Raw genomic sequence first — 26,450 nt, forward strand, 5'->3', positions numbered from 1 at the left:
GTACCCACGGGTGACTGGGTTCTAGGACCCACCTCAGACACCCAAATCCGTGGATATTCAAGTCTCTTGTACGAAATGATGTAGTATCGGCATAGAACCTGTGCACATCCCCCGTACACTTTAAGTCATAGCTGGGTGACTTGTGCTAGCCGATGTAACATAAGTGCTTTCTAACTCGCTCCTGTACTGTGTTGTTTAGGGAATGACCAGAAACAAAAGGTTCATGCATCTTCATTACAGACGTGATATCCTCCATACCTGGTTGGAGCCCCAGAATGTGGAACCCATGGATATGGAAGGCTGGCTGTATTTTGTCAGTTTTTCTAGATCATTATGTCAAGGAGGCACCCTATCTGTGAAACAGGTCACCGTGCTGTCGTCTAACACCTAAGTCCTCTGCGATCCTGGCTTCCTGGGGGCTTTCTTTGAGATGTGCTGACTTCCAAGAGGCCAGACCCTCCCTCCACAACCGTCTCTCTGAATCCCAACTCTTCTACCAAGAAAAGCAATGCAGCATGATTTTCCGGTCACCACGAAGAGTCCAGTCTAGACCAAACCACCCAATGAACTGAAAAAAGGGGCAGAGATGATGGGGGGGGGGGTGAGACCTGGACGGTAACCCCCCCACACCGCCCTGACCCGCCAGTGCACCCAGCAGGACTCCTGCAGAGTCCCTGACTGAAATCGCCCCCCTCTCTGCCTGTGAGCTCCACTTCTGGCTCCACTCCAAGCAGAAATAGCAGAAAGCGCTGGCTACACCCTCTGCCAATAAACATCATTTAATGAGGACACGAGGAGTGACTTGCTTTGTCTCCAGCAGAGTGGATATAGCCTCTGTGCCTCTTCGGGCTACGGAGGAGGCTCGTTATGGTTATTCTAAGTCAACACCGGTGTTAACAAATGTTAGCTCTTGGGACAGGTGATTTCCTGGAGACAAGAGGAATCACAGGTGGACAGCATGCTGTCTCAGAGGACGGGGAGTGGGTTCTGCAGGATGAAGAGGGAGCTGGGAAAATGCAAAGACATGAATAGCAAAAGAAAATATGGCTCCTCTTCCCCTAATAAATGGCAATTTCAGAGGTCAGAGGAAAACTGGAACTCTGGGGCTGTTTGGAGACTGATGGGGGTAGAATTGGAAGAAAGCGCCCACATCAGGCCTGGGGAGACCAGATGGAAAGGAGCTGGCTTCTCCAGTATTCAGGGACACAGTGGGAACCCACAGGGTTTTAGCTTAAAATGGGCTTCAAATATAAGAAGGGTTTTCTTAGGCAGCCAGGGAGGACTACTGAAGACTGAACTCCACAAGATGATCAGAAAAGCCCCTGCCAGGGTGACCCAAAACCTTGACTCGTGTGTGTGTGTGTGTGTGTGTGTGTGTGTGTGTGTGTTTTGAGGAATTGAACCCAGAGGCATTCTACCTCCAAGTTATACTCCCAGCTCTTTTTTAAAAAAATCAGTTTTCTTTTGCTCTGAAATAGGATTTCACTAGGCTGCTGAGAGTCTTGTTAGGTTGCTGAGGCTGATATTGAACCTGAAATCCTCCTGTCTCAGCCTCCCATGTCCCCTGATTACAGGTGTTCACCACCATGCCTGGCTAAGAGCTCGACTCTTAAAGTTAAGGTTCTGGCATGCCCTGTCTATGTGGGCATAGTAGTTTGCCAAAGGCTGTCAGCAGCAGGGAAGGGATGAATTAGGTGTCTTCTAAAATCTCACCCACAGTGAGTTCTTAGACGCCTAAGATTCCTAACACTGATGAAAAGAAATTCCTTCCACTTCAAACACCTGGCTGAAGTGGGCGCTGCTGTTGGATGATTCCCCACTGGTAAGTCCAGTAAAAGCCAGGCGTGGTGGCACACACTTGTAATCCTAGCATTCAGGAGGCTGAGACAGGAGAATCGCGGTTCGAGGACAGCCTCAGCTACTTAGGCCCTCTGCAACTTAGTGAGACCCTGTTCCAAAATAAAGAATAAAAAAAAGGGCAGGGTGTATATATAGCTCAGGGATTGAATGCCCCTGGGTTCTATCCCCAGACCTGCAAAGAGAAGCTTTAGGGCCAGAGGCAAAAAGTATCTTTACATCCTGACAGCAGCAGCAAAGGCAGTGGACAGCCATGCCACTCTGGGGAGTGACCTGTGGATGGTGGAGATGGTACTGTCCACTGGAAGCCAGACCACACCCTATGGTGGCAGTGAGGAGGTAGAAGGAAATAGGCAGATAGGGAAGAGACCTCAGTAGAATAAACTTAATTTCCTGAGGGGTGAGGGGCCAAGGTTCAGAGATAAGAAGGACCAAAGCTTCACAAAGCCATCGGTTTACTAATCAACAAACCCAGGAGCCATCACTGGAGCAAGTCTGACACTCTACTGAGAGAAGACTCTTCAAAGGACTTGCAAATACCCTATGCAAATTCTGAGAGCTGCTTCCCAGAATTCCCAGGATCCCAAACTCACTACAACCAAAAGAGGACACACAGACATCGGCAAAACCCCTAGCACAGCTACCAAATTAGGTTTTTCTCTCTCAAGGGCCTCCTCCCCTTTGGGGAGCTTTTCTCTCTCTCACAGGTCATGCTAGTCTTGAAAGAAGGCGGAGTGCAATAAAGACATTTGGCCCGGGCTGCTCTCGGGTAGAGACCTGAAGGCCTCTGCTGGACATCAAGGCCAACCAGGGCCCCTAGGAGTAACCTGCACCTCTTTTCTGGCAGATCGCGTGGACCCTGGGAGAAAGTAGTTTGCAATTAACGGCACTTGGCCCAGGCCACACTCGGGTAGTGACCTGAAGGCAGCTGCTGGACACCAGAGCCCAATAAACTATTTACTCCCCTTTCTGCGGTCTGCGGGTGTCATTTTTCGCTCACAGTAGACAAGAACCCGGTAAGGAAACGCCGAGTTTTTTCTCAAGAAACTCCGTTTCATCTTTGATGAAACACCAGGTTTCTTCTCAAGAAACCCCCATTTCATCTTGGGGTTGGCTCAGAAGAAACCCCCGTTTCATCAGGGCACCAAGTGACTCTGGTCGTGTGGAAGACACGGTACACGTCTGGACCTGATAGGAACCATTGTAATGTTTACTATGGCTGGGCCCCAGCAAGAAGTAATAATGCATCTTGAGAAAGGGATGCCCTATTCTAATTAGGAACAAAACTGTAGCCCAGTGTGGTGGTGCACACTTGTAATCCCAGTACTAGGGAGGCTGAGACTGGAGGATCACAGTTCATGGCCAGCCTCAGCTACTTAGTGAGGCCCTCTGCAACTTAGGGAGACCTAGTTTCAAAATAAAGAATAAAAAATAGGGCTGGGGGTTAGCTCAGAGGGTAGAATGCCCTAGGTTCTATTCCCAATACTGCAAAAAAGAAAAGAAAGGGGGAGAGAGAAAGAAAAAATAAAAGAAAGAAAGAAGGAAGGAAGGAAGGAAGGAAGGAAGGAAGAAAGAAAGAAAGAAAGAAAGAAAGAAAGAAAGAAAGAAAGAAAGAAAGAAAGGAAAGGAAAACTGTATGAGAAAACCACAACTCAAGTCCCAGGTACTTGGGCTTCAGGTTGCAGACAAGAATATAGGACAAAGTCACAATGCCTTTATGAGGTTCAGCCCTTTCTGAAGTTCCCCGACTGAATGCAAAAACAGAAAGGGAGGGGGTAGGAAGCTAACTGAGGATCCTTCTTTAGAAAATGCACATTGTGCGGTGGAGTTATCTGCAAATTAACATCAGTTATTTCAACACTTATGGCTCTGTCTCCAGACTCCAGCAGTCCTACCCTTAGTTTGAAAAGCTGAAAAAACTGCAAATTTGCATGCAATCAAATGAGCCATTATCAGTCCCAGTAGAGAGAGGCACTGGGTTTTGTTGGTATAACAAGGAGACATTCATCCCTTAGGTATCAGTAATATGACCTGGCTCTCAGAATGAGCTAACTCCTTACTGGGACTTAGACAGTAAGTGCCAGAGAAGTGGGGAAATAGATGCTGGCAACCATCAAGGAAAGCCCTGGGGCCAGGGCAGCCTCCCACACAGAACATACTGGAACCCCAATGGCAAACACTGGTGAGGAGCTGACTGTGAGTTAATTCCAAAGACCACATTAATCACCTCCCAGGAGATGCGTCAGTGCTCCTCCAGCCAATGAGGGAGCCCCAGTGGTGGGCAAACAGAATCTGATTGGCTGAGGACAGCACAGGCCTCTTGGGTGAACAACCTGAAACCACAGCTTAAAGGTGCCGGTGCCTCTGGGAAGTCGGGTGTGTTCGGAGCCTCAGCCCAGCACTATGAAGCAGATATGTGATTTCTTAATCTGCTCCCAGGATACTGGTTAACAAGAGCTTTCAGGCACCCAGGAGACAAAGTGTGTAGCAGGCACACAGCTGGGACCTCAGAAAGGTGGCCCCAAAGGCCAGCAGGGCTTCTCTTGGACCCCACCCCCAGCCCTTTGTCTCCAGGAGACAAAGCACACTCTCTCCCTCCTCATCCAGTCCACTCAAACACTCGGCTCAGGTTCTCTGCTTGAGATTCCTGTCTTCACCTCCCACTTCCTATGGCGAAATGAGATTACTCCTTTGTACTCTGAGGGTGGTGAGTACGTGCCAAGTGCTTTCTGGCTCTGGTCTGTGTTTGCAAAATAAGACCAGGAAAACATAAAATAAGCTCTCAAAGACCTGTTCATCTCAGCCTAGAGAACATTGAGGGGCAGGAGAGTGTAACCCGCCCACCAACAAGAGAATAAACTGAGAAATAAAAAAGAGACAGAGATGATTTTTTAAAAAATTGCCTGGCATGGTGGCGCATGCTTGTTATCAGGAGGCTAAGGCTGGAGGATCATGGTTCCAGACAGTCTACGCTACTTAGTGAGGCCCTTTGCAACTTAGTGAGACCCTGTTTCAAAAAAAGAGAGAGAAAGAAAGAAAGAGAGAAAGAAAGAAAGAAAGAAAGAAAGAAAGAAAGAAAGAAAGAGGGAGGGAGGAATAAAAAAAAGAAAAAGAGCCGGGCGTGGTGGCGCACGCTTGTAATCCCAGTACTTGGGAGGCTGAGACAGGAGGATGGCACAGGTTCGAGCCAGCCTCAGCTACTTAGTGAGGCTCTCAGCAACTTAGTGCGGACCCTGTTTCCAAACAAAATGTAAAATAAGTCTGGGAGGATAGCCCGGAGGTAAAAAGCCCCTGGGTTTCATCCCCAGCACCACCAAAAAAAAACATCATCCCTCTTCCTCTCCCCCTTCCTCCTCCTCCTCATCGCACAGGATACCTGGAGCGCGCAGGATTTGAAACCCACCTGGGCAAATAAGCCATCTTGGAGGAAAAGCAGCCGAGTCCCGTGTGCAGGTGCACTAGGCCCTTGGCTTTCCTTCTAGCCTCAAGCTGCTGTACTCGGCTACCCAACAAGAAATGAGTTCAAATTGGAAGGTGAGGAAGACAAAAATGAATTCTGGAGCCGATGCCTACAGTTGTACTGATCGTCACTCCCATGCCCACTCTCAAAGCCCGGGCACTCTAGGGGACACAGAGGTCCACAGGAGAACACCAGGAGTCGCCTGACAGTGACATTAATAATAACAGTCATCCAGCTGAGCCTCACTGGAATAAACACCCCAAACAAACCACCTGTCTCTTATTCCAATCAAGGGCCTTGGCGAACACTATTCCTAGGCCTGATTTTCATGTGGGAAACTGAGGCTTGGTGAAGGCACATGTCTTGCCCAGAGTCACAAATCCAGGAAGGAGCCGGACCCAAACCCAACCCTCAGCACAACGCCCAGGAGTGAGAAATTCAAGGGTGTGCAAGGGTAAGCTCCAGACATTCAAAAACTGGAAATAAAAAAAAAGGAACCCTCCCCCACTCCATTCTTTCACAAGACAGTATGTTCCTTCTTCTCAGGCGCTGGGTCTCAGTTTGCCTGGTTAGTGGTAAGACCGGGATATGTTCCACCTGACACAGATATTTAGGGAGCAGCCCGAGGATCCAGCACTGTTGAATCCCTAGAAACTCGAGGGAAGAAGGTCTTTTGGAATGCGTTTATTTACAAGTTGGGAATTGTCTGTGTCAACAATTTGGGTGGCTGGATTTAGCATCAACCCAGGCTATTTGGGGGGGTGGGGGGGCTGACATACACCCTGGTTCTGATTGTTTGGGGATGATAAACACGGTCCATTGGATGAGTAGCCAGCTAATAATGACGCTCTCATGCTAAGGCAGTGTGTGTGTGTGTGTGTGTGTGTGTGTGTGTGTGTGTGTTATTTTATTTTATTTCTGGAACAGAAGAACACTGAGTGTCTCTACTTTCGTGAATATTTGAGTGAATCAGATTTCTACAAGTGAAGGATTCTGTGTTATTATTGGGAAGGTCATACAATCCCTAGAAAACACCACCTACTTTGTATTCATCCATCCATTCAATTTTTCTTGTGACCTATTATAGACTGTCTACCCAACCTCTAGAAACACACGATAGAGTTACGGAACAGAAACTAACCTGAAGACTCTTGTGAGGCTCAACTCCTGAAGAGAAGCCCCAAGGCCCCCAGGTGGGATAAGTTAGGAAGCTTCTTTTATCCCTTTTTACCCTTCCGCAATGCAAGGACACCGCAGAATTGCCCTCACCAGACACTGAATACCAGTGCCTCATCTTAGGCTTCCCAGCCTCCAGAACTATAGTAAATACATTTCAATGACCAAGTCTCAGAGGTTTTGTTAAAGCATCACAAATGGACTGAGACACTCACTATACCTACTCATTAAGCAGGGCCCATTGTTAGAGTCCCAGAGAAGCATCAGAATGAGTTGACCAAGCTCTAGTCACAGTTGGTTTCCCGGAGGACAAGGACCTGAGAGTGTCCACACACTGAGCAGCCAGCAGGACTCACAGGTAAGTCCACCCACTCCACTGCCCCACTCTGAGGGAGGACATGAGCCCAAGTCCTCCTGCCCCAAAGCCTCAGAAGTCAGCATCATCCAGACCACCCAAGCCAGGCGGTACCCACCTGCTGTAGGTCCCCGGAGGAGCTGGTGCAGGGGCTGCTGGGAGGAGATGCTCGTTGGCACCGCTGTTCCCCACTGCTCAGGGCCCAGGAGTTGGCAAAGTCATAGGGGTCAGAGGTCAAGGTCCCTGCGAAACAAAGTTTTGGGAAATGACGCTTCATGCATGTCTGTCCCGGGACTTCCAAGTGAAAGCTCTAGGTCTTTTGTTGCTGGAATCTAACTTCTGCTAGATCTGACCATCAGCCCATGGCGTGGGGAGGTAAGTCTTGGTACGGGGCTCATCATGATCCCACAGGGATGGGCATGTAAGCTCCGTGAGTATTGGGGACTGCCTGGCACACGGCGGACACCCCCTAAACTCCAGTTCTCTCCAATTTGACTTTTCCCATGCATCGGATGCTATTTGGTACTCAGCTGCTTCATACCACACAGGCAAGGATACATTCTAATAAATCATCTCAGGAAAGAGGTAGAGAAGAGGTGTGCATGGGTGGAGAAGCTCCTTCCACCCACCTGTGTGATCTGGGCTGACCCCGTCATCCCAGGGAGCCAGTTTCCCATAGGTAAATGAAGGGGTGCACTAGATGACCTCTAAGATCCTTTTTAGCCTGAACTTCTATGAAGGGAAAATGTATAAGCTTAATCTGAAATGAATCATAAGGCTATCCAATAGGTGGAATTACAATTTTTTAACACCCCAGTCCTATTTTATTTTTATTTTGAAACAGGGTCTCACTAGGTTGATGAGAGTCTCAAACCTGTGATCCTCCAATCTCAATCTCTCAAATACTGGGGTTACAGGCATAGGCCACCACTACTAGCTACAATTATTCTTTTTTTTTTCTTTCTTTCATTTTTTTTTTTTTGTATTACTAGGGATGGAAACCAGGGACATTCTACCTCTGAGATGCACCCCTAGCCCTATTTTTTATTCTTTATTATGAAACAGGGTCTCACTGAGTTGCAAAGGGCCTCATTAAGTAATAGATGAGGCTGGCTGTGAACCACGATCCTCCTGTCTCAGCCTCCCAAATGCTAAGATTACAAGCATGTGCCACCATGCCCAGCTTACAATTATTCTTGATTGAAGAAAACTCTCTGAAAGTCAGAGTTAAAGCCAAGCTGGGCAGAATCACAGAAGTCAGAAAGTAAAGTTAACTGTTTGGGGGCAAATATAGTTGAGAGTTTACTGACCAAAAGAACTAAATATAAATTATCCTCTGAGGATGATTCCTAAAATATCATCAGAACCTTGATTTTTTAAATTTCTTTTCCAACAAATACTATCTTCCTCCCTATAACCTAGGCCCCATCTTTTCATTTTGTAAGCCTTATGGTTTGGGATAAGAAAGAAAGATATTTTAGGGTGGGGACTTCCATTTCTGGGTAATATCGCAGATGATAAAGATCTGAAAACTGTGCTAGTACATGGACAGTAATATCCTACTGAACCCATGGGTAACCTCACATCAATAACAGAAGAATTCCAAGAAACAAAAAGAATGGGAAGAATGGAGGAAGGGGAGGATAAGAAGTATTTTTATATTTATTTATTAATTATTATTATTATTATTATTATTATTAGTGGTGGTGCTGGGGTTCCTGGAAACCCTTCTACCTCCGGGCTACACTCCCAAACTTATCTTATATTTTTATTTGGAAACAGGGTCTCTTAAGCCAACACAGCTGGCTTCAAATCTGCGCCATCCTCCTGTCTCCGCCTCCCAAACACGGCGGGGATTACAAGCGTGCGCCACCATGCCAGGTGTGGAGAAGTAATTTAAAAAAACAGAACTGGCAAGTGTTTGGGCTGCAGTGGCAATTTTTCCAAGCAAAAGGCTCAGGCTTTCAATAGCTCTGTTGACATAGAAATAAGCCTTGCCGGGCACGATGGCATATGCCTGTAATCCCAGGACTTGGGAGGTTGAGACAGGAAGATCATAGGTTTGTGGACAGCCTTAGAAACAGCAAGAGCCTGTTTCACAAACAAAATATCAAATAGGGCTGAGGTGTGGTTCTGAGGTGGAAGGCCCCTTAGTTCAATCTCCAGTACTAAGAGGAGGGAGAAGGAGGAGGAAGAGGAAGGACAAAGAGGATACGGAAGAGGAAGAGGAGGAGGAGGGAGGACAAGGAGAGGGGAAGAGGAGGAAGAAAATGAGGAGGAGGATGAAAAGGAGGAAGAAAATGAGGAGAAGGAGGAAAAAGAGAGGAGGAGAAGGAGGAGGAGAGAGGAGAGAAAAGGAGGACAGAGGAGGAGGAAGAAGAGAAGGAGGAAGAAGAGGAGGAGGAGGAGGAGGAGGAGGAGGAGGAGGAGGAGGAGGAGGAGGAGGAAGAAATAAGTAAGTCTTAGACCTGCATGATGTGGAGAGGTGGACCTGAGGCCCACTAACACCACCCTCCATGGAAAAGTTACTAAGAGAAAGTCCTCTGAAGAGCAGAGAAACAAAGAAAGTTTGTTTCCTTGATCTGGCCTCTGGATGAGAGGGGGGAAAATCTCCCCTGAAAATTTGTTGTGGTGGTAAAGCCATTGTATAGGTTTGAAAAAACAATTTATGCTTTTTGTAAGATTTAGTAATTCCAGATTTAAAGATTAACATGAACCCCTCCTGAAGATGAGCCTTACAAACCAAAATTATAGGACATAGGGAAAAACCCACTCTACGCCAAGAGTCACCCGATTGGCAGGACTGGAGCTCCAAACACTGGCTAACAAATTTTTTACCTGCAATATGAAATAACAAGTATATTTTAAATGATTATTATAAAGAAGAAATTGAAACTTAATTAAAAACAAGGCAATTAAAAATAATAGAATAGCTAAGTGAGATTAGTCAGTCACAAAAATTAAGAAATCAGATGCTTTCCCTAATATGTGAGAGTTAGGGAGAAATGGGTCATAGGAGGAACTCTTGAAAGAGGAAATCCTATAGAGGAGCAAACAAGACGACCTAAAGGAGGAGAAAGGAGGGGGGAAGAGGAAAATCTCTAAAACACACAATGTACTTAAACATATCGAAGTCAATCACTAAGCCAAGCAAGGGAGGGAGGGACAGGGAGGGAATGGGGTGGGAATTGGGTAGGGGTTAAATCAGCGATGTGTACATGTTTGTACACACACGTTTTTTTTTACCCCATATGATGTTTGAATATAATGCACCAATAAAAAAATTTAAAAGGAAAAAAATTAAAAAATAATAATAGAATAGAAAAACAGCCAGATTTACCTCCTAAAACTAGAAATATAGTCAATAAAATAAAGAGAAATTTCAATTGATGAATAGACATCTGTAGATTAGGCAGAATTAAGAGAGAATTAGTAAACTACAAGAAAGATCTAAGTAGTAATGTGCTCACAAGCCACCTTTCCAGGAGAGGCAAAGCTCTGATTTATAGCACCTGCTAGTTTCCATGATGTAAATTTTTCTACCATAGCCAATTTCAAGATACTAACATGATATCACTGAATGTGGAGTTGGGAAGAGATGCGCATAACTGGTTTTCACCAACCAAAATGATCACAGCGCTTGGCCTACGCAAACTATCCAAAAACAACACAGAAGGATAAAGAGATAGAAAAAAAATTGAAAGTAAAATAGAGAAAAAAAGATGAAATAAAATACTTTGCATATTTCTAATAGTTCCAAAAGAGGAAAAAACAAATTTTTCTAAATCTGATGAAATATAAAAAATTATCAGATTCAGGAATCATAATTAAGTCATGCTGGGCATGGTGGAGCACACTTGTAATCTTAGTACCAGGGAGGCTGAGACAGGAGGATCGTAGGTTCAGGGCCAGCCTCAGCTACTTAGTGAGGCCCTCTGCAAATTAGTGAGACCTTGTTTCAAAATAAAGAATAAAAATAGGGCTTAGGGTGTAGTTCAGAGGTAGAATGCCCTGAGTTCAATTCTCAGAATAATAATAATAATTAATAATAAAAATAATAATAAACGATAATCATAATTAAAACCATGTGGATATAATGTGCATACAGTAAAATTACACTTCTGGGTATATTCCCACAAGAATTGAAAATAGAATCTCGAAGAGATATATGCATACCCATGTCCGTAGTTTCATTATTCACCATAGCTAAAATGTGGTTGACATCTAATTTTATAGCAATTTATCCAATATTAACGATTATAATCTCACATAACAGTTTCATTTGTCTGATACCAAGCTTTTGATGACTTAAAGATAACATTTCAATATTTTTTTTTTGCTTTCTTTCTTACCAGAGAATATTTTTTTCTTTTTTTTTTAGGCGAAACTATCATACATTTATTTATTTTTCAGAAAAAATCTATCCTGATATGGAATATGGACTCTAGATACCCAAAACAATCTCAAAGAAGAACAAAGCTAGAAGATATATATTTTCTGATTTCAAACCATATAAACCTACAATAATTGAAACAGTGTAGTACTGTTCTAAAGGCAGATATATAAACCACTGGAGTTAAATAAAAGCCTAGAAATAAATTCTTCCATATATTGTCAAGTTATTTTTGACAAGTTTTCCACGAACATTTGGTGGAGGAAATACTAATCTTTTAACTAAATATCGTGGGAAGGAGGGATGGGGAGGGAATGGGGTGGGGATTGGGTAGGGCCTAACTGGGCAATGTATGCATGTATGTCTACAAAAGTATTTTCTTTATACCATTATGATGTATGAATACATTGCACCAATAAAAAAAAAGAACACTGCCAAAAAATAACAATAAAATAAAATGTGGAAGCAACCCATGTATCAACTGATGGGTGAATCAGTAAGCAAAGTGTGGTGTAAACAGACAATGGAACTATTCAGCCTTAAAGAGGAATCAAATTCTGACACACGCTAATGTGGAGGCACCTTGAGGACATTGTGAAACATGAAACTAGTTACAAAAAGACAAATTCTGCATGATTCCACCTCTGTCAGATACTTAGAGCAATCAAAATCATAAAGACCAAAACTAGAGTGATGGTTTCCAGGGGCTGAGGGAAGAATGAGGGTCATTGTTTAGTGAGTAAAGTCCCAGTTTTGCAAAATGAGAGTTCTGGGGATGGATAGTGGTGAAAGTTTGCAGAAATATTATGAATGCACTTAATGTTATTGAACTATATGCATAAAGATGGTTAGGATGGTCAATTGTGTTGTACTTATTATATTGCAATAAAAAATTAGTGAGATATCTATATGCAAATGTTTAATGTGTCTTCCTTTATAGTTCCCCCAAACTGGAAACAACAGAGTATCCTTCAACTGGTAAATGGATAAAACATTGGGGTACTGACCCTCAGCAAGAGGAGGGGAAAAACTATTGATACATACAGCAATATAGATGGACCGCTAATGAATGATGTTACAGGAAAGAAATCAGACTGAGAAGACTAAATACTCTGCACACTGTATGATTACATTTGTATAAATTTGGGGGAAATCAAAACTATAGGAATAGAAAAAAGATCAGTGACTAGCGGGGCTCAGGATTGGGGTGGATTTGATGGCAAGAGAACATGAGGAATTAGAGGAGGTGACGAAACTGTTCTATAGCTTGACTGTGGTAGTTACATAGCCCCATACTTTTGTGAGGACTCATAGAACTATACACTGAAAGGGTGAATTTTGCTGCACAAAAATTATGGCTCAATAAAGATTTTTTAAATAAGTAATAAAATTCGCCTCTGTGCTGCGTTCATGAGACACATCTAAGATAAAATCATACAGAAAGCTTTAAAGTATGAGAGGGATGTATCACATAAACTGACCGAATGAAAGGTGGACTATCTGTATTAGTATCCTATATATTATAAGGCAAAAGACGTTGTTAAAAGTGATGAGAGTCATTATGTAAAGGGGAAAATTCATTAGAAAGATCCAACATTTCTGAAAACGAAAAGCAAAGGCTCAAAATGCATAAAGCAAATCTTGACAGAATTGTATAAGGAAATTGACAAAGTTGCCAACATTTAGAAAAAAAATTAATATGGCTTTCTTTTTTTTTTTCTTTTTCTTTTTTTCTTTTTTTTTTTTTTTTTTTGTGGTACTGGGGGTGGAACCCAGAGGCTTTCTACCTCCGGGCTATACTCCCAGACCTTTTTTATATTTTGTTTGGAAACAGGTTCTCACTAAGTTGCTGAAAGCCTCACTGAGTAGCTGAGGCTGGCTTTGAACCCATGCGATCCTCCTGTCTCAGCCTCCCAAGCGTGGGGATTACAAGCGTGCGCCACCACGCCCGGCTTAATACGGCTTTCTTAGTAACAGGTAGATTAAACAGATAAAAAGCAGCAAATATAGAGGCAACTTTAATAACACAATTAACTCATTTCTCTCAGAAAACATTCTGCATCAGAGAATATATTCTTCTTGAGCAGATATAAAAGGAAAGATGGAATACAAGCCCTCTACAAATATCTAATTTCATTTAGCAATCAATTTTGTTACCAAAAGTTTGCCTTAAAAATTCTAAATGCTTGGAAATTTTAAACACACTAGAGGTTAAGAAAGAATTCAAAATGGAAATTAGAAAATTCATAGAATGAAATGAAAATGAAAATGAAAATATGTTACATATTAAAATTGGCAGGGTGCAGCTAAAGTGATATTTTGGGGAAGTCTTATAGCCTTAAGTGTACATAGTGGACAATAGGAAGATTGAGAAATCAATTCTGGAAAAGATAAAAAGAAATGATCTTATTATTTTCCAACATGGTAAATAAAAAAAAAAAAGAGTCAACTATTATCAGAAGATGGGTAGCCGGGCACGGTAGCAAATGCTTGTAATCCCAGCATTTGGGAAGCTGAGACTGGAGGATTGTGGTTCGCGGGCAGCCTCAGCTACTTAGTGAGGCCCTTTGCAACTCAGTGAGACCCTGTTTCAAAATAAAGAATAAAGAATACAGCTGGGGATGTAGCTCAGAGGTAGAATGTCCCTGGGTTCCATTCCCAGTACTGCAAAGAGGAGGAGGAGAAGAGGAGGAGGGGGGTGGGGGTGAGGAGGAGGGTGTCATAAAGAGAAGGATAACTTACATACAAAGGTTCATCTTTACAAGGTAATTATCACTTACTCAATGTTTATGAAGTTAAAAGGCTCATGAGTAGGAAATGAAAAGCATGGCCACACTTTGGGGTCTCCCAGAAAAATCTTACCTTCTTGGGTCCTAAAGTCATCTTCGGCAAAGACGTTAAAGTCGCCACACAGCCCGCAGGTCTTGTTGAAGTGTCTGTCTGACAGCAGGACTTGAAAGTTACCATTGCCATCGATCCTGGCCACAAAGCCGTAGGCCTCACTGGACAGCTTGGAATACCCAGCCTCCGTTTCCAGGTACAGCCCCTTGGAGGCGTAGGGCATGGAGATTCTGGAGGGCAAAGGACAGGCTCAGAATTGGGCTTCTCACAGATTTTCGGGATATATCTCCAACCCCCATCCCCATCCCTGTTACAGGGTTCAGAACATGATGCCAAGTGATTGGGGTTCTGACCAGCAGTGGGGGGCCTGGCTTTTATTCTTTCCCCACTCACTTCCTCCAGGCACCTGTATTACTCTCTCTGGGCCCCGGCTTCCTCATCTGGAATATAAGGGGGTCTGCAAGGGGATCCCCAAGGCTCTTCCAAACTGGACACCCTGGGCTTCTGACTTACCTCTGGTTCCCCTGCATCACAGTACCGTTAACAAACAAATGGATGTCGAAAAATTCCCCAAGATACACAGAGAGGCTCACTCGCTCGCCGTTTTGGAAGTCCCCTGAAAGAGAAAAGAGTCAGTAGCAATGATTATCACCCCCCAAAGTTAAGAAATGTATTTAATAAGATACGTCAATCTTGTATCCATGGAAAACATTCCAAAAGCACCTGACAAATGGAAATCTCCTTTAAACTCTTATTTGTTCACTCAACTATTGTTTGAAATGGATTTCAGGGAAGCCACAAATAAAAACTCATGAAATCAAAAGTAACTCGATAAGGCAATTTACTTCTGCACGGAAGGCTTTGGTTCACCCACTAGGCTTTCGTTAGCTCACTCGGCCTTTTATTCCCTCATGTGAAGGCTGCTGCACTGTTCCCCATTGGCTGGAGTATGGCTTTTACAATCTAATCCTATTGGTTAGTTTTCACTGGGCAGATTTTTTTCTTTTTTTTTTTTTTGGTGGTACTGGGGTTCCTGGAAGCCCTTCTAGCTCTGGGATACACTCTCACGGGCTACACTCCCAGACCTATTTTTTTTTTACTTTTTATGTGGAAACAGGGTCTCTTACGCCAGCAAGGCTGGCTCCGAACCAGCGCAATCCTCCTGTCTCCACCTCCCAAGCGCGGGGATTACAAGCCCTGTGCCACCACGCCTGGCTCACTGGGCAGATTTTACAAAAAGAGAAATACACACATAGCCAGGCGTAGTGGCGCACGCTTGTAATCCCAGTACTTGGGATGCTGGGACAGGAGGATCACAGGTTCACAGCCAGCCTCAGCTACTTAGTGAGGCCCTCTGCAACTTAGTGAGACCCTGTTTCCAAATAAAGAATAAAAAATAGGGCGGGAGGGGGGTAGCTCAGAGGTAAAATGCCTCTGGGTTCCATCCCCAGTACCGCAAAAATAAATAATTAATTAATTAATTAATTATTATCTTAAACCAAGTGTGGTGACACATGCTTGTAATCCCAGTACTTGGGAGACTGAGACAAGAGGATCACTGGTTCGAGGACATCTTAGGGGCTGGACGTAGAGCTCAGGGGCAGAACATTGGGCCCTAGATTTCATTCCTGGCAATTAAAAAAAATTTTTTTAAACAACAACATAAATTATCAGCTTAGAACAGCCCAAATTAAAATCCCTGAGTTGTTCATTTTAAACAAAGATCCATGAGTCTCACCTCTGAGTTTACTGTCAACTTATTGCATTGGGTGTCCTAGGTGTTTAGAGATATCATAGGTAAAGTGCGTCCCAGTGCATGAAACTTAATGAGGGCTCCCTCAAGCATTGTGATTGCCATTCGAGATGCCTGAATGACACAAGATGATTGGCTCTGTCAGTGGTCCTGCTGTGAGGGGCAAACACAGAGACAGGGTGATAGAGTTGGCAAGAAAGAGGGAAAAACTGACATTTTTGGTTTCCTTTTTCTTTTTCTCATTCATTTTTCGTTTTTTAATTCCTTCTTTTTGTACTAGGGATTGAACCCAGGGACATTCTACCCCTGATCTAGCTACATCCTCAGCCCTTTTTACTTTTTATTTTGAAACAGAGTCTCTCTACGTTGCTGAGGCTGGCCTCAGACCTACAATCCTCCTGTCTCAGCCTCCCAAGTACTGGGATTCCTGGCCTGCGTCACCACACCTGTCTTGGCATGACATTTTTTCACAGAGTTATCAAAGCTTAACCATCCACAGCCACTCTCTGAGAACAGACACTTGGGCTCGGACTCTGGTGTCCAAAGATAACAGAGTTGTCATAGGGACGAGGCAGCCAGAAGAGTCAGTGTAGAGCCTGAGTTCCAAGCCTTGGAGACTTAGAAACTGATGGAAAAGGGGAGTACCAGGTCAGACGTGGGGTCTTGAATGAACTGGACATAGAGTTTAGCCCAATAAACAAGAAAATCCGCTCTCCTAGGAGTCGGGGAGTATGGGCTCCAGGTTCTCAGGGGGGAAAAAAGAGGCCAGGATGCTGGTGGAAGCCAGTCCAGAGAGCCTGGGCAAGTCTGCCGATGTAAAGTGGGGCTGCCACGGCTGCAGCCACTGATAAAGCCAGGTAGGGAAGAGGAGGAATCCCACGAGCCATTCTCTGCAGGACTCCACACCGGCACTGCCGGAGGGCAAAGGAGATGCAGAAAAAATAAAAGAGACTCTGTCCCATGTCAAACAAAATTGACAGGAAGCCATTGATCTGGACTGAGCTCCCGCACTGGGCCCCAACAGACTGAACCAGAATGGAGTCACTCATGGTAAAGCTCCCTGTCACCAAGTTAAACTGAGGTGTTCATCTGCCCTTCCGAGAAATCAGGACAGAGAGAGGAGCCGATCTCCAGAGTGGCTAGTAGCAGCTGCTTTCATCTTTCCTTGTTAATCTAACAAGGAAAATCGCTTTGAAAGAATGGATCTACTTGGTGTGTGTTGAGGTCGGGGGAGGATACTGGGGATTGGACCCAGGGATGTTCTACCGCTGAGTACACCCCCAACCCTTTTTTTTTTTTTTTTCAGTTCTGGGGCTTGAACCCAGGGGCATTCTATCTCCAAGCTACACCCATGGCCCTATTTTTTATTTTTTTTTATTTATTATTATTTTTTTTTTTGGTGGTACTGGGGTTCCTGGAAGCCCTTCTACCTCCGGGCTACACTCCCAGACCTATTTTTGCATTTTTATTTGGAAACAGGGTCTCCTAAGCCAGCGCGCGGGGCTAGCTTCAAACCTGCGCGATCCTCCTGTCTCTGCCTCCCAAGCGCGGGGATTACAAGCGTGCGCCACCACGCCCGGCTTTTATTCTTTATTTTGAAGCAGGGTATCACTGAGTTGCAGAGGGCCTCACTAAGAGGCTGAGGCTGTCCTAACTGCGGTCTTCCTGTCTCAGCCTCCGAAATGCTGGGATTACAAGCATGAGCCACCACGACTGGCCCTCGTCCCTTTTTTATTTCTCAGCCTCTCAAGTACTGGGATGACAGGCATGTGTCACCAGGCCAGGCAAAGACCAGTCCACTCCGAGCTCTTGTTCCAGCCCTTCTGTCTATAAAACTAACTTCCTCTGCTCAGTCAGTTCATGGGAACACTGATTCTATTTGATGGAATGATGTGTTGCCAGATTCTAGAATGAAAAATAGAGCCAATTAAGAACAAAGAATAAAAAATCAGGCTGGGGCTGTAGATCGGAGGTAGAATGCCCCTGGGTTCAAGCCCCAGGACCACAAATATCTATTGTAACTTTGTCCTTTCAAACCTGTCTAAGCCAGAGTGACTGGCCTGCACTGCGTTTTCCCTTAGAACCATTTTTTGCAGCAAGCAAATCTTCAGGAGTCAAACAAAACTTCCTGGCAGCAGGAAATTAGTCAAAGGGAAAAAAAAATAAAAAACAGAACCCAAAAGATAAAGAGCAGAGTCGAGGGGAGTAAGACATTCCTGGTCGGAGCAGAGCGGCGGGCCTGTGACTATCATTAGCCTCTCGACTTTTCTGCGTGATTGAAAACTTCCATAATAAAATGGGGAAATGAATAAATAAATAAGTGGGACAGCCTCCAGTTTATAATCCCTCCCAAGACTCCACTGCTCCCCAGGCATTTTCAACGAGATCAGGACCAAATCCTTTCCTGGGCTTCTTCTGGGGTTGGCGCTCTGAACTCTGCATTCCCACCTGGGTGAGCTGACGAGACCAGGAAGGGGCCGTACAGCTCCTCTCTGGAGACCTGCCGGAGCAGAAGGCCCTAACTCACCTGACCCCAACCCTGGAAGGGTGTTCAAAAGAGCATGAGAGGTCTGGGTCTCCACGGCCTTGATGACCACCAACCTATCTCTTCATCATTATCCTCCCTCAGGATCAGGACCAGGATCCTCCCTCGCATCCCCAGTCTCACGGGACAGAGGGACAGGGCAGTCTTGCCCCAGCTCTACTGGGTAACTCCACTGACTGTCTCCACTGAGCTGAGAGAGCCTGGAAGCAGGAGAGGAGCCCTTATGGGCCTCTCCATCCCGCGGGCTCTCCCTCTCAAGAGATTCAGAAAGGGGGGCTGGGGACGAGTTGGCCGGGGCGTGTGTGGCTGGAGGGAGGGTAGGAAATGCTCAGGAGGTAAGCAGGCAGCTTGGAATGTGCCACCACCATACGGTTCTTCCAGGTTTCAACAATGTAAAAATCTCCTAGACAAGCCATTTCTCTGGTGGAGAACAGAAGAAATGAATAGGCGGAAAGGAGACAGAAGGGGAAAGTAAAATATAACTTGAATATAAGCCCCTGGTGCTAAAGAGAATCAATCTTGACTCCCCTTGAAACCATTTCTCTTTCCCAGGCCTGCCTCTCCCAAATTCCTGAGAAATCTGTAGATCCCAGAGTTAACTGAAAGAAACCTTAATTGTCCTGTGCATTGTTAACAAGACAGATACAATATATTAACAAACAAACCTGTAATTTAGAGGAGTCTCCAGCCTATCTGTTGAGCAAATGATGAAGACCTGGATCAGGCCTGAGAACCCTCAGGATGACCAGGCCACCAGGTACCTCAGGGCTACCGGACTGAGAGCATCCTCACATACCTTCTTCTGTGCACTCCTCATAAAAGCCTTCTATAGAAGAGGAGCCTGAAGCCCCCAAAGGCATCTCTCTCCCTCTTGGGATGGCCCGAATTCTCCCTTGAATGTGTATTTTCTACTTTCCTAAATAAACTCCTATCTACATCTCAGATTGGCACATGCTGAAATTCCTTCCCATCACATAAGCCAAGGACCCTGCTGCTGGCCGGTCGGTCCCGTCGATCTCAGGCCCGAGTGGAGGAATCCAGGCTCCGCCCCGCCTCTTGAACTCAGGGAGGGAGGCTCTGAGCACCAGGTCAGCATCCCCAGCCTTTAGAAGCAGGGAGCAGCTGAACCAGGGGCATTCTGGGGATTCAGGGTGGCTGCTTGTCTGATCTGGCTAGAAAATATCTGAGACCCTGGAGCCTGCCTGGCCAGAATCAGGATTCAAGGAAAGGGCTCCCCTTTGTGCCAGGTGGGACTTTATGTACAGACATAAACACTTTACCCAGGATGTAAAAGAGAGCCACAGGCACCCGGAGGGGAATGTGAATTATTTGCAATTTAGAATTAAGGGAACAGGATGTCCTTGAAGAACAATGGAAGGTGACCACCATCAGCCTCTTAAACTGGAAGTCCAGGGCCCAGGGTCTACGTTCCTTCCCCTGATGCCAGGATCCTGCCCACCACAGCCACACCTACGCTCCACACTCACCCCGCACCAACACCAGAAAAGAGCAGCGGGCATCATGGCGCACCGCTGTAATCCCAGTACTTGGGAAGCTGAGACAGGAGGATGGCAGGTTCAAGGCCAGCATTAACAATTTAGCAAGACCCTCAGCAATTTAGTGAGACTCTATTTCAAAATTTAAAAAAATAAAAAATAAAAAGGGCTGGGGATGTAGCTCAGAAGTAGAAGGCTCCTGGGTTTAATCCTCAGTACCAAAAAAGAAAGAGAGAAGAGAAGAGGTTGCCACCCAGCTTTTCTGATGTTCTCATGTCAACAGCATACTTTTTAGTGGAAACAAAACCATCATGCATTAAGGTGCATTTGGTCCTATTTTAAGCCAACAACCTCCCAGAAAGCTGACGCTCAGCAAGAGAAGTTGTTATAAGAGAATGATGGCAACCCAGCGGGGTTGCACTGCGCTGTTTGGAGTGTGTGTGTGTGTGTGTGTGTGTGTGTGTGTGTGTGTGTGTGTGTGGCTGGGGCTGGGCTGAGGCAGGCTGGCCTGGGAGCAGGGTGGCAGTGTGGGGAGGCCTTTTCCTTTCCAGCTGCTTCCCTAGCCAGTCCCCAGGTGCTGTCTCTGAATCAAAGTGGACTCCACAGCCAGCCTTCCATGATGCATCGCGTCCTGGGGATGCCTCTGGCCCTTTCCACTTCCTGCCTCAATACCATACCCTGCCTCCCACCTCTCTCCCCATCAAGGACCCTGTGGCAAAGCGCCAGGCCCCTGAGACCCTTCTCTGCTGCCCAAGACTCTGCCCAACCCCTCACAGCCTGTGAATGGCGCCAACTCCCCATCAGACTTCAAGACCCTGCGCCGCCCCCTCCCCTTGTGTCCGGCCTACAGCCCACCGTGCTTCTCAAAGGGTGGTCCCAGGCCAGTAGCAGCAGCAGCAGCAGCTGAGAAATGGTTAGAAATGAAACTTTCAGGCTCCATTCCAAATCCATTGCGTCGGAACTCTGGGGGCAGAGCCTGGCAGGCCGGTAGCAGCAGCCATCTGCGTTGCCCCCATGCACCCCAGGGTTGGGACCCACTAACCTCCCCTTGACCGACCTCTTCTACACTAGATCCTGACCTTGGGCTCCGTCCTTGGTCCACTTTGTCCAGTTTTAGCAAGAATCCCACTGGGTCAATTTAGCAACCACTCCTTACGAGAAATTCCCCATCCCCCCCGACCTCAATATCTGATCACCCAGCCCGCAGTCCCAAGAATCCTGCCGCTGGCTCAGTTACTCCCCCGTACCCTGATGCTTCCTGTTGTCATTTGCTATCACTGACTCTCCACCCTTCCTTTCTCCAAGTTTCACTTTTCTTTATTATATTTGGACGTGGGCCCCCTTTCTCTCCCTTACCACAAAACCCCCACTGCAGTAGTCCTTCTTGAATACAAGATCTTCTTACTGGCTTTAAGAAGTGTCATGAGCCGGGCGTGGTGGCTCCCAATACTTGGAGGCTGAAACTGGAGGATCACGGGGTTTAGGCCAGCCTCAGCTACTTAGTGAGCCCCTTTGCAACTTAGTGAGACCCTGTTACAAAATAAAGAATAAAAAATGGGGCTGGGAGTGTCATAATATTTATTTATTTATTTATTTATTTATTTATTTATTTATTTATTTATTTATTTTTGTACTGGGGATTGAAGCCAGGGACATTCTACCCCTGAGATAAACTCCCAGCTCTTTTTTTTTTTTTTTTTTTTTTTTTGGTGGCTCTGGGAATGGAACCCAAGGGCCTTCTACCTCAGGGCTATACTCCCAGACCTATTTTATATTTTATTTGGAAACAGGGTCTCTTAAGCCAGCTGAGGCTGGCTTCGAACCTGCACGATCCTCCTGTCTCAGCCTCCCAAGCGTGGGGATTACAAGCGTGCACCGCCACGCCCGGCTCACTCCCACCCCCAAGCTCTTTTTATTTTGAAACAGGGTCTCATTAAGTTGTGAAGGATAGCCTTGAATCCATGATCCTCCTGCCTCAGCCTCCCAAGTATTGGGATTACAGGTGTGTACCACCATGCCTGGATGTGAATTTTTTCTTTAACAATATGGATCTGTCTGTTGCCACCTCAACTCCCCAGGGGCGCAGGACCCCATTCTTCTAGGTTTTGTGGTATCTGTTCCTCATGCCTCACTGCTGGTCAATTCTTAGAGTGTGGAGGTCACCAAACCATCATTCTTCACCATTGCCTCCAGCCCCTCTCCCAGCCGTGGAAAGTCCCCTCTTTCTTAGTACAGAGGAACCATCCTTCAACCCAGAGGCCCAGGATTAAGATCCAGCACCCCCTCTTATTATCTATCAAGTCTTGGGAGGGCTATACAGCATCCTTGGGCTTGGCTCTTCGTTTAAAGCAGGAGTGCCATACCTACATTCCACACCACAGCAGAGCATCTCTACGTTCCAGAGCTATTGTGGGGGTCCAGACACAGCATGGGTGCAGTACCAGCACATTTCCAGGAACCCGAGATGCTCAACATTCAGCAATCCAGAGGCCATCAAACGAGCCCTGATCCTTCCCATGTAACAAAGCAGCTGTCTTTACAGGTCCCCCAGCTCCTTCTAGACCATCATTTCCCATGATGCTTCTGAGCTCCCAGGGTGCTGCCTGGACCCAGAGCAATGGATACAAGAAGTGAATCCCAAAAGACTCCACTCACCGAGCTCCTCCAGGGAAAAACCAGGAGAAGCCAAGGGAAGCCTTCGGAAGGCCAGCCTCTTCCAGTTCGGGCAAATCTGCCAGTTGGTCAGCACCAGAGCTGAGCACAGCTGGCCCCTGCCCTCGATCCCTCCCTCAGTGCCCGGGACTCACCGAGGATGGAGAAGGAATGCTTTTGGCAGTCCCCTGCCAAAAGATAGCTGCAGACTCCCGTAAAGCTGAACATGTTCTCGTCAAAGGTGTTGATGAAGTCGCTTCCGAAGAGGCTGCATCGGGCCATGGAGGGCCTGCCAGGAGTCCTTCCTGTGCAGAGGGTCCCTGGAGGGAGAGCCCGCAGGTGAGCGCCATTGGGACCATCCGCCCAAACCTCTCTGCCCTCCTAGAAAGGAGGGATAGAAATAGGGCCGTGGGGAGGTACTTTTCATCCCCAATAAGACCAAAGCTGTTGTTCTCAGTCCTCAAATATGACCCAGGACTCAGGACAATAACGGAGAAACCGTTTTTCAGGAAAGCTATTCATTTTCATGACACGTGCTTACTGGTTTAAAATGGAATCATGCCCGTCCTAGAAAATTTGGAAAGTACAGATGAAAACACAAAGAAGTTAAAATCTTCTGTGACCCAATGTTTGACAAGAACTCAAGTAACATTTCAGTGTTTATCTGTTCTACTTTATAGAATTTGTATGATTGTGGGTTTTTTACGAATCTGTGATCACCCTGTGCAAACCATTTATAAACTGTGTTTATTTCTCAATATATTATAAAGAATTTGGGGAGTACTGGAGAATGAATGCTGGGGCACTCTACCTCTGAGCTACACCTCAGACTATTTTATTTTATTTTGTTTTTGTTTTTGAAACAGAGCCTCGCTAGGTTGCTGAGGCTGGTTTGGAACCTTCGATCCTCCTGTCTCGACCTCCCAACTACTAGGATTACAGGCATGCGCCACCATGCCTGCTCTTATGAAGAATTTGTCATGCCACATTCTAGAAAATGTATATGTTTCTAAAAGATGATTTTTGTAACTGTTTTATAATCAACATGTAATTGTACCTTAATATAACCTCCTATTGTGAGGTCCTTAACATTTTTTCAAATTTTTTACTGCTATAGGTAGATTGATTTGAGCATCTTTGTACATAAATCTACTAGTCTACCTTGAGCAGATTAAGTTTAAGACAAATCAGACTGTGTGCCTGGCAGTGTTGCTGAGGGGTGGTAAGCCCTCCCAAGTGCTAACACCATCACCGTGTGTGTGTGTGTGTGTGTGTGTGTGTGTGTGTGTGTGTGTATGCGCGCGCGCGTGTGCGCATGCATGCTTACTGGCAGGTGGAGAAGCACAACAGCACATCTCTGATTCTTCTGGGCCCTCTGGTCAAAAGATGCAGAGATGTGACAGTGTCCATTTCTCCCCAGACCAACCTGTGGGCAGGAAGCCGGATGCTGCTGACCCAGAGGGTCCAACAGGAGACAGTCTAGGTCAAAGGGTCCCCCATGCAATTCAAAAAATCAGAATCTCAGCAAGGGAAGGGAGGCAGTGCAAAAGAGGGGGAAGAGCTGACCTGGAGCCCAGGAGAACTGACCTCTGATTTTTGTGTGACTTTATACAGAAATCATGTCTTCTCTCTGACCATCAGTCTCTTCGTCCATAGCGTGGGAGGTTCAACTAGACGTCCTCCATCACCCCTTCTAAAGCTAATCACCTATCCAAAGTGAGGATTCCTTCTCCCCATCCCGTGCTCCCCTCACATGGGACGGTTCTGTGCCGGGCTTACCCATTTCTACCCCACAAGACAAGGCATTTGCTGGCACCCGGTCTTTGGGGAATACAAGTCAGGGGCTCTGCAGAAGCTTCACAGGAGGCGACCAGCGACTCCAAAAGGCACAGCCTCGCAGGGGACCGGGCACAGGGTGGGGATCGCCCACACACTGGTTCCTGGAAGGGGGGTGCTCCAAATGGCCCCGGGGCAGAAGAGAGGAAGCACCGAGTACCTACCCGGCAAGGTGAGAACCAGAAGCAGCAGCAGCCCCGTGAGTCCGGCAGGAACCATCTGCAGAGAAACCAGAGAAACCAGCTGGGTCTTACCGTCGAGATCCATGGTTGCTGGCACCTGCTACTGGCGATGCACCAAATCAGGGGAGATTTCTTAAAGTAAGAGAAAACACGGGTCCCCACTGCACCCCACTTTGTCCTTTGAAGCTGGTATGTGCTACAGGAAATGCATAAAAATTTTTAAAAATTCTTTTTTTCTTTTTTTTAAATTAGGAACCCAAGGGCATTCTACCTCTAAGGTACACCCCCCCACCCCTTTTTATTTCTTATTTTGAAACAGGGTTTCACTAAGTTGGTGAGGGCCTCACTAAGTAGTTGCAGCTGACCTCAAACCTACCATTCTCCAGCCAGGCCTGGTGGTGCACGCTTGTAATCCCAGTACTTGGGAGGCTGAGACAGGAGGATCACAGGTTTGTGGCCAGCCTCAGCTATTTATTGAGGGCCTCCGCGACTTAGTGAGACCCTGTTTCAAAATAAAGAATAAAAAATAGAGCCAGAGCCGGGCATGGTGGCACACGCTTGTAATCCCCGCACTTGGGGGGGTGGAGACAGGAGGATCATGCAGGTTTGAAGCCAGCTCGCTGGCTTAAGAGACCCTGTTTCCAAATAAAATATATTTTAAAAAAATAGGTCTGGGAGTATAGCCCGGAGGTAGAAGGGTTTCCAGGAACCCCAGTATCACCAATAAATAAATAAATAACGCCAGGAGTATAGAGTAACGCTCTACCTCTGAGTAACGCTCAGAGGTAGAAGGCCCCCGGGTTCAATCATCAGCACCACAAAAAAGAAAAAAAAAACCCTCCCAAGTGCTAGAATTATAGGCATGAGCCACCATGCCCAACTCTGGGGGAGAAAAAAAATTTTAAAGCAAGAGAAAAGACTAATCCCAGTGGGCCCCTATTCCTCCTTTGAATATGGATTATAAGTTCCAAAACTTCCTGGCCACTGCCAGGCCCAAGACTGACCATCCCTGTGAACCACATCCCTGCACATGCTTCCCCAGACAACAAACCCAGGGCCAAGGCAGAGGCAAAGGGAGATTCCTCCAGCCAGCCTGACCTCTCATGACCGTGCACCTGCCCCACAGCCAGGAGCAGAGGCCCACCTAACCCCCTCCCCAGATGCTTAGAAAATCTAGGGAGGAGGTACTGTCTTCCACTAGTGCTGCCCCTCAGGCACCAAGACTTAAAGAAGGTTCAGGAGCTCCCGAGTGACTGCGGGCTGGTCACCTGCGCTGGACCACGAGAGCCCCCAGAGCAGAAGCTGTCTCTCTCGCCTCCATCCCCAGCACCAGGCAAGGTGTCCAGCACCCAGGAAGCTGGTGGTACTCAGCAAATGTTTGCTAAATTGACCTGGTAAATGGACAGGAGTCCCAGAAGCTCTGGACTCCCAGACAGTGGCCTTCCGGGAAAGAACAATCAGTCCTGGCTGGCAGAGCACATTCCAAAATCTTAAGAGCTGGCCGGGCGTGGTGGCGCACGCTTGTAATCCCCACGCTTGGGAGGCAGAGACAGGAGGATCGCGCAGGTTCAAAGCCAGCCACGTGCGCTGGTTTAGGAGACCCTGTTTCCAAATTTAAAAAAAAAAATGTAAAAATAGGTCTGGGAGTGTAGCCCAGAGGTAGAAGGGCTTCCAGGAACCCCAGTACCACCAAAAAATAAATAAATAAATTAATTAATTAATTAATAAAATAGGTCTGGGAGTGTAGCCTGGAGGTAGAAGGGCTTCCAGGAACCCCAGTACCACACACAAAAAAAAATCTTAAGAGCCCCTGACCTCTGGAAAGTGTTGTTAAGGGACACGCAGAGACTGCCACCTGAAGATTTTTTTGGGGGGTGGGGAGCTGGCTCTTTTCCTACCCAGTG

General features: G+C 46.2%; 1 protein-coding gene across 1 annotated transcript in view; it reads right to left on the minus strand.

Annotated features, from left to right (window-relative positions):
- The window catches only part of VWF (von Willebrand factor), a gene marked incomplete at both ends in the record, with an annotated part of 145,522 nt that extends 120,939 nt beyond the window's left edge, over positions 1-24,583 (minus strand). The window contains 5 exons of the mRNA XM_080705966.1: positions 6,967-7,091; positions 14,104-14,312; positions 14,596-14,698; positions 22,684-22,848; positions 24,529-24,583. Coding sequence (XP_080562092.1) covers positions 6,967-7,091; positions 14,104-14,312; positions 14,596-14,698; positions 22,684-22,848; positions 24,529-24,583 — 657 coding nt within the window. The remainder of the gene's footprint in view (positions 1-6,966; positions 7,092-14,103; positions 14,313-14,595; positions 14,699-22,683; positions 22,849-24,528) is intronic.
- Between the last annotated feature and the right edge of the window lie 1,867 nt (positions 24,584-26,450).

This window comes from Muscardinus avellanarius, assembly GCF_963383645.1.
Source record: "Muscardinus avellanarius genome assembly, chromosome: 11".
Lineage (NCBI taxonomy): Eukaryota > Metazoa > Chordata > Mammalia > Rodentia > Gliridae > Muscardinus > Muscardinus avellanarius.